An 8,376-nucleotide genomic window follows, 5' to 3' on the forward strand; every position below is an offset into this window, starting at 1 on the left:
CTTATTATTTATAGGCTGGAAGAGCCACGAACGCAGGGCGTTCAAGAGCTGAATGTTGGGCGTTACGGTGCTAGGTGTCACAATGTTGTTCCAAGCTGTGGGGAAGAAGGTGCGGCCCAGATCGTGTCACTTGTCACTCGTTGGTTACTCCAAAAACTAATTATCTTCTAAAATTCGTAACTTTCGCATACGAGCTCCGTTTTTTATGTTCTTTATATCTACGCATAGGTATCGACGTGATCTACAACTTTTGTTTAGATTCTGTCGACTAATTTTGACTTTATTTTTAAAGTTATATTTTAACAGGCTTAAATAGTTAAAAAGTCCGTTAAAAATTCATAACTTTGTCATCCGACGTCCATTTTCGACTGTCACTATATCGTTGAACTCCTATTAACGAGATCTTCAATTCTCATTTAGGTTGTCTCGGCTATAAATCGATTGTTCTAAATTTCGATTTCCGGGCTATATACTACTATGCAAAAATCTTAGAAAAATCATAACTTTCTCAAACAAAGTCAGATTTGGACGTTTTCTATATGCACGATCTCGGTTTAATATATACTATGACTTTTGTTTAGATCACTAAGGCTAAAGAGTAGTTTATTAAAAATTCACTTTTTACGATACGCGACGACGTGTCGGTTTTGTCGCAAAACTTCGACGGGTCATAACTTCTTCGTTTTAATTCGGATTTCAACCTTGTTTATATGTACGAAATCCTTGTGATGTATACTATAACTCTGGTTAAGATTATTTAAGTTAAATAATCTTCTATCAAAAATTCATTTTTAACATTTATTATCTCTAAATTGACTAACTCGAATTTGCGGGCGTTATATATATATATATATATATATATATATATATATATATATATATATATATATATATATGAATTATAATTGGATTATGAATTTATTCTGAGATGAAGATTAGGTTTAGTTGGAATGACGTTTAACCAAAACATAATGACACAATATACTACAAAATAAGAATACAATGCTTTAGAAGTTGAAATCTTTATATGATTAGATGAATGAGTTCATTGAAAAACTATGTTGATTTCTACCATTCAAGGATCACATATAAATCTTCATCACTTTGAGAGTATACTTAATCAAGCTAGGAGACTCTGTGTCACGAAAGAGCACAAATCATATACGCCAAGATATTTAACTATACCTAGAGTAAAGTTAAACATGGAGACAATAGTATTCGCAGAATCACACAAATTAAGTTTAGCTGAACCCATTAATAAAGTCCTTCTTTTGAGCTAAGTATCAATGGTCACACTTCAACTGTAAGACTTTATTGTTCTAGAAATGGGATTTTGATTTGGATTTAGTATTTTAAATATGGGAACATTGTGACAACAAGTATTATATAATGTTTTGATATACTGGGATATGATCATAACATCAATACTTGTTGTGTTCTATATTAACATGTGTAATCCATGAATAATCTTTTTATTTTAAAAGTTAATAGTAGGTTATAATTATGATAGCAATTATGAAGTAAGACTAATATGAATTAGATTAGTTGACTTTCACCAGATGAAAGTAGGCAATAGGTTGTAACCAAGTTTCATAAGTACTAGTCAGAGAACTAGTATTGAACTGACCCGCATCAAGATCAACTCATGGATCGCTATCATGAGTGATACTTGATTAAAAGGTACTATCTTTGTATCCTTCACACCTAAGATACATAGTGGGACTTATGTGTAGGGAGTGTTGTGCTTTGGTATGGTCAAATGTTTGTCCTTAACCGGGTAGTTATAAAAGCCATTTTCAGGTATGGTGTGAACTATGAAAGAGGCTTATCTAGATGGGATTTGTTCCTCTTATATGTTGAGAGTTAGACATCTAAGGCGCCTTACCAAAAGTTGAACACCTAATGAGATTGATTGCGACCTGTGTCTCATGTTAAACATGATGTCTGTGACAAAAGGGATAACTGATAAACTTACCTTATACACCAATTGTAGCTTTGAGCTTCTAGGAATTGGGGTTTGATAGAATGGCATAAATTCGTATGTTGATGGGGACAGTGAAATTTTGCTAGACGTTCTCCACTATCTATATCAGTTTAATATGAATCTTGTGCAACTGGGAGATCGAAAGATCTAGTATGCTCAAAGGTTTCTACATTCTTCAACAACTTCCTAACCTCCCCTTGAGGATTCAAAAACTACAAAGGTTGGTATGCTCTTCTTCTTCTTTGGTTGTTGTTTAATCTTTATACAATTTGCAAGATGATCCTTGGTGGGTATAATTTGTTATGTTATTTTCAAAAAATACAAGTTTTCTATTTGCCATTTTACTAGTTCATGAAACTAGTTTTAAATAAAACCCCAACAAAATTAACAAACCATTTTATCTCTCTCTCTCTCTCTCTCTCTCTCGCTCGCTATATATATATATATATATATATATATATATATATATATATATATATATACCTATTCCCAAGGTCATAAACTAAATTGATTAAAATTCGTAACTAAATTGGTATAACTTTATGAAATAAAAGTAAAGTCCATTTTGTGTTGCCCCCACCAACTAGAAATAACTAGAAATGACTTTAGTGTGTGTGTGTGTGTATATATATATATATATATATATATATATATACACACACACACACTAAAGTCATTTCTAGTTATTTCTAGTTGGTGGGGGCAACACAAAATGGACTTTACTTTTATTTCATAAAGTTATACCAATTTAGTTATGAATTTTAATCAATTTAGTTATGACCTTGGACACCTATTCCAACAATATAAACCATGTGGCTCTGTTGTTTATTGGGAAACACGTCATCAACAAGTTTCTAGATGATGAACTTTACCGATTCCACTTCATATAGGCAAATGAATTCTTGCAATCTCTCGCCTATGACATTCGGAGCTTTGATGTTGAACTTCATGATCCATTCGATCGAAATTCACCTAAAGACATCGACAATGTCTTTGAAGGAATATAAAACAGATGATACATAGTTAATGATGATCAAGAACCTCGAGTCATTTATACTTAAGGAGATAAAGGTCCTAAATACTTCATTAGGGTACGATAAAATCATTGTTGCACCTCCTTATTCCTATAAAGTATCGCCGACATCAAATTGAAATACAAGAGGGATCTTAAGGATTTAAAAGTCTTAATCATGAAAGATATAGTATGAGTATTTATGGTTCATGCATTCATCAAGAGAGTTATAGACTTCCTTGACAACAACCATTCAGGTCGTCAGTAGAGGGCACTTAAGGAGAGATTTTTGATACATAAGTTGATCAATACATACATATTTGAAGTGTTGACGATCCGAAGACTTAATGATCTGAAGAGTGAATACACCATAATGTTGGGATCCGAAGGTGAAAGAAGATTAGTAGACTTTTACTATGTTAGTATTTAGAAGACATTATATGATTATAAGTAACGTGGTGTTACGTTCATAGAGTTGTATTTTTTATAATATACTACAACTAATGTAGCTTTATGGTCGTCTTTATACTCTACCTTGTATCACATATATGATCTGGGTTTCATTGTAATTGTCCAACTTTGAATATTTTCAATCTACCAATGTTTCTCTCATATTGTTTGGGGGTGTTTTGAGATTGTTTTTCAAAACAGTTTACGGGCTTGTTATAAAACTAACAAGTCAAAAAAGTGTTTGACAAACTCAAAAACATTTTTCATAATAATTTTTCTATTAGCTTAAAAAATCACTTTTTTTAAAAAACATGTAAAATTTGGTTTTTTGAAAATATTTTTGGCTTTTTAACCAAAATAACTTCAAAAAAATATTTTTTATGTCAAACACTTTTTAACTTTTTAACTTATTGACTTATTGGTTTTTTTTACCATAAAAGCTAATCCAAACATTTTTTTTAAAAACTTTTTTACCACCAATAAGACAATAAATGTTTTTATCTAAAAACACTTTTAAAATTTAAAAAACACTCCCAGACACCATTTTTTAAACCTTACCATATCAACATTATCAAACATTGTTTAAAAATTATCAACTTCTTCTATAATATATGTCATATCGTATTGGTTGTTGGTCCTCTTCTTCATTGTTGGCTTTGTATGTAAAATTAAATGTTGTTCGTGATTACCTAGCAATCCTATACGTATGCTAATTGTAAACTGATTGTACGTAAAGTTGATTCACTAGTAATAATAACTCGCAAGACCATAACAATATTAAGTACTGTTTGTTTTTTTAAAGTAAAAATGTATGCAGTCTGCGGACCACATCTGCAAGCTTCTGCGGTAGAAGAGGTGGACCAAATGTCTGCAGTCTGCAATAAGAAGACTGTTTGTTTTTAACGTCTGCGGGATGTTAAAATAAATTGATTTTTTAAACTTAATTTCATGTCATAAACATTAAAAATACATTTTTAACAAAAAAATAGAAAAAAAAAACTGCACGGTAGCCCATGTTTTTTTTTTGTTTAGGTTAAAATGAGGTCTGAACACCTTTGAAGACAGTGGTTCATGTCTGCGCCAGGAAGACCTCGCGCAGACGTTTTCTGATCTGCGTACTTCCAAAAAACAAACAATCTGCGAGAACATATGTTTGCGCGGCGCAGGCAAAAATGGTTGCGCAGATCTTTACACAAAAAACAAACAGCCCCTTAATATATTACTATTGGAAAAGTGACATCGCCAATTAACAGTCATTATTTCAAGTGATTGGTTCTATTTTTTAACAAAACAACTTATGTGATTTTTGTCATTTTCTGTATAGTGGGCCTTCAGTGGTTATTTTAATGAAATTAAAAGAGTGGTGATCAAAATATCGTGAAGTTAATTCTTAAATTAAATATTCGATGGAGGATTGTTGTATGTATAATACACATTGTAAATATAGTGCCAAAAGTGAAAAATGTAACCCATTTCAAACGTATACAGATAGAAGTATTGCAGAAAACAACGTCAACGCCATTGTAAACCCCAAAAAGTGCAGGCCATGACTTTACAAAAACCACAAAAGTGGAGGCATACCACCAGTCTCCATCTGCCATCTTTCATCTTCAACGCACAGTAGAGATGAGCATGAACAGGTCAGAGTCAGAGGCAAAAGATCAATTTAGCAAGCTCCCTGATGATCTGTTCGTCTTAATCCTAACAAAAATCCGTCAACAAGACTTCAAATTCCTGTCTCGGTGTTCTCTGATCTCCAAACTTTTTGCTTCATCAATCCCTCTTATGCCTTCTGTTTCTATCTCAATATCCCCGCCAAATAATCCAAAACCCACTTCAGATTTCTCCAAATCATCCTTACAAGACGTCGCCGATCGGTTTATCGACCGGAAAATGGACTACTTGACCTCCCTTCGGCCTCAGATCCAGAAAGCCCTAATTTTCCTAAAAAAGTTCACAATGATTCGAGCTCTTGATGTTGTTTTCATCACCGACGACGATGATGAAGATGACCCGAAAGAAGGGGGGTTTCGATACGGGTTTCTCCCATCTTTAATCAATTGGAAAACCAAATTCGATTTCAAGTTACAAACCTTTGTGTTCCTCTTCGCTCAATCTATCCTCGGAAAATCAGAGCAAACGGAGGAAGCCATGGCTGTAATCAACCAGGTAACAGCTGAGGAACTCGAATTACGACTTTACTCTTCTTTCCATGGTGTTGTTGATTCCATCGAATGGGGGAATGTCATGTCATGTTTATTAGTTCAGCATCCAATGCTTCGTGAGATCACAATTGCAGGTTCGAGAAAAGGGGGTAAAATCTGCTTGACAGCACAAGAGATTCTCGATTTAAGAAATTCTTTGTCGCCTGAAGATGTTTCCAGGATCTCCGGAAATGGAAATGGGATTGGAGTGACGATCAATGTGAAATCTGCATATATTCCTGTATTACGTCTGCCATCATCTGGTTATGCCATGAAATCAGTATCTCTTGTGGTTGTGAGAGTAGGGAGAAGACTTTATCATCCCGGAGACGAAGCTTTTCCTACTGAAACCGACACAGAGACTGATTCAGACTCTGATGATGATCATGAAGATGGTCAGATTGAGTATGACGATAATGATATAATAAATTGGGAATTTGATTCAGAAGAAGAAGTTTTTCGTGAAGCTGTAACTTTGATTTTGGTGGATCATAAGGACAAGATGCAACGAGAAACCTAAAAAACTGTTTAATTTTTTGAGTTGAATTTTTGTACGCGGGTATTGTATTGTTTCATACATTATCAAATTTTCAATTATATCGAGGGTAAAAAGAAATTACTGTGGCTCACAAACAACCTTATTATCTGATGTTTGTTTGTAACTTGATAACACTTGATGCTTTTATAGGTAAATAAATATTTGTTTTTTTATTCATATTATTTTTATACATTAATGTAGTTCGGTTAGTAGTCTCAATCAGTTAAAAAAAAATGTAGAATTGTAGTTTACATAGCATTGTTGTTACACAAACATTATTTATCTATTTAGTATTCATAGAATTGAAACTGGATCCAGGCATAATAAGTCATCAAGGGTCATAACTGGATGTAATGGAATGAACCAAGAAACCGAATTAACAATATAATCGATTGTTTTGTTCATTCAGATGTCATGTTTGGTTAATTTTTTTAATGTAAAAAAGAGAAAATTACAAATATAACTAAAATTGTTAATTAGTTTATAAAAATAACCAAAAAAAATCCAAATTACAAAAATAGCCATCAAAATCGCAGATGGATTAAACCCATCTGCGATTTCACCAAGCCATCTACGAACGTACAAGTCGCTAAAGCACATCTGTGCTTTAACGACTTGTACGTTCGCAGATGATTGTTTTATTTTTATTTTTTACTTTTTTATGGTATAAACAGGGGGTACAATTGACTAAAATCCCAGATGAACTAAGTTCATTTGCGATTTCCTCTCAGTTCATCTGCGATTTTGTTTTTTTTTTTATTTAATTTTTTTTACTCCGAAATTAATAGGATTTGACTATGAAATAACCATATTATATATAAATTCTTTCAAAAAATTATCACTTTTGTTGTAATTTCTTTAAATATTTTGTTTAAAATCTTTTTAATAAAATGAATTAATATTTGTTTTGTCAAATTGTCCATAGTGCTTTCACACACACATAGAGAGAGAGAGAGCGAGCGAGCGAGAGATAGAGATAGAGATAGAGATAGAGATAGAGATAGAGATAGAGAGAGAGAGAGAGAGAGAGAGATTTCTTCAACGAAAATGTGAAAAATGAAACAAACAAAAAAATTTACGTTTTTATACCTGCGAAAAAGGTGAAATTGCAGATGGAATGTGAAATAGCAGATAGACTAGTCCATCTGCGAACGTACACGTCACTAAAGCATGGATGTGCTTTAACGACTTGTGCGTTCGCAGATGACTTTGCCAAATCGCAGATGGACTTAGTCCATATGCAATTTTGCAGGCTATTTTTGTAATTGAGTTTTTTTTTTGCTATTTTCTACAAAGTAACTATAGGTTTTGGTTATTTTTGTAATTTTCTCTGTAAAAAATCATTAATACGTATTGTTTGTTATGTATTAAAAGAAAGGTGAATGGAATGAAACCAAGTGATAACAAAAATACCCTCAGAACACAAAATGCATATGATTTATATCTTTTACATATATTAATTAACAAAAAATTATTGTATAATATAATGAACGGATATTAAATAAAAAAACTAGAATTATCACATAACATAAAATAACTATGTAGTTTTGTAATAAGGACGTCCGGTACACTCGGAACGTGGTCTAGCTGGCTATGAACAACGTTTGTGCACACCATCCCACTGCCTAGTGGTGGCTCGTGGTCGTGGCGGTTCGTGTTGGGGACGAAGGATGCAGACGACCAATCAGGTCTCTTCTCCTCTCTTCTTCTCTCTACTTCTTCTCTCTTTTTCTCTCTTCCTGTCTTCTTCTTTCTTGCAGACCACGAGGAAGTGACCATCCTGTTAGGTTGAGGAATAGTTGTGGTGGTGACGTGGAGGTGGAAGACGGTGGTGGTCGTGAAGACCATAACGGATGGTCTAACAATAGCAATAGCATTATAGCAACAGGCGTGGAGAATCCATAAAATGTGGTAGGGCACATAGAAGTTGACAATCAGGTCTCTTCTTGACGAAGTTGATTGCGTCACTAAGATGATCTCTAAGATGTTTGCAACAAAAACTTGTAGAATGGGAAAATAAAGAAAAGTAAGTCGTAGTGTGCAGTAAGACATAAACATGGGTACTTCTTAAAGAGGTGTACAGGTTTGAGAAGCTGCAAAAAGATAATAAAAAAATATCAAAAAACTAGCAAGCCGAAAATCATTATCAACGAATAAAGATCAAAAACCAATTATATGCAAGGTTGAG

General features: G+C 33.2%; 1 protein-coding gene across 1 annotated transcript; it reads left to right on the forward strand.

Annotated features, from left to right (window-relative positions):
• Nucleotides 1-5,072: 5,072 nt before the first annotated feature.
• LOC145049904 (F-box protein AUF2-like) lies at nt 5,073-6,170 on the forward strand. The gene has a single exon (XM_078998242.1). The coding sequence runs from the start codon at nt 5,073-5,075 to the stop codon at nt 6,168-6,170; it is 1,098 nt and encodes a 365-aa protein (XP_078854368.1).
• Nucleotides 6,171-8,376: the final 2,206 nt, after the last annotated feature.

The sequence above is a fragment of the Lactuca serriola genome, chromosome 5, assembly GCF_051521515.1.
Source record: "Lactuca serriola cultivar US96UC23 chromosome 5, Lser_US96UC23_V15, whole genome shotgun sequence".
Classification (NCBI taxonomy): Eukaryota; Viridiplantae; Streptophyta; class Magnoliopsida; order Asterales; family Asteraceae; genus Lactuca; species Lactuca serriola.

Bases quoted from the DNA above. Each gene is read 5' to 3' on its own strand.
- LOC145049904 (XM_078998242.1), top strand. From the start codon at position 5,073: ATGAGCATGAACAGGTCAGAGTCAGAGGCAAAAGATCAATTTAGCAAG.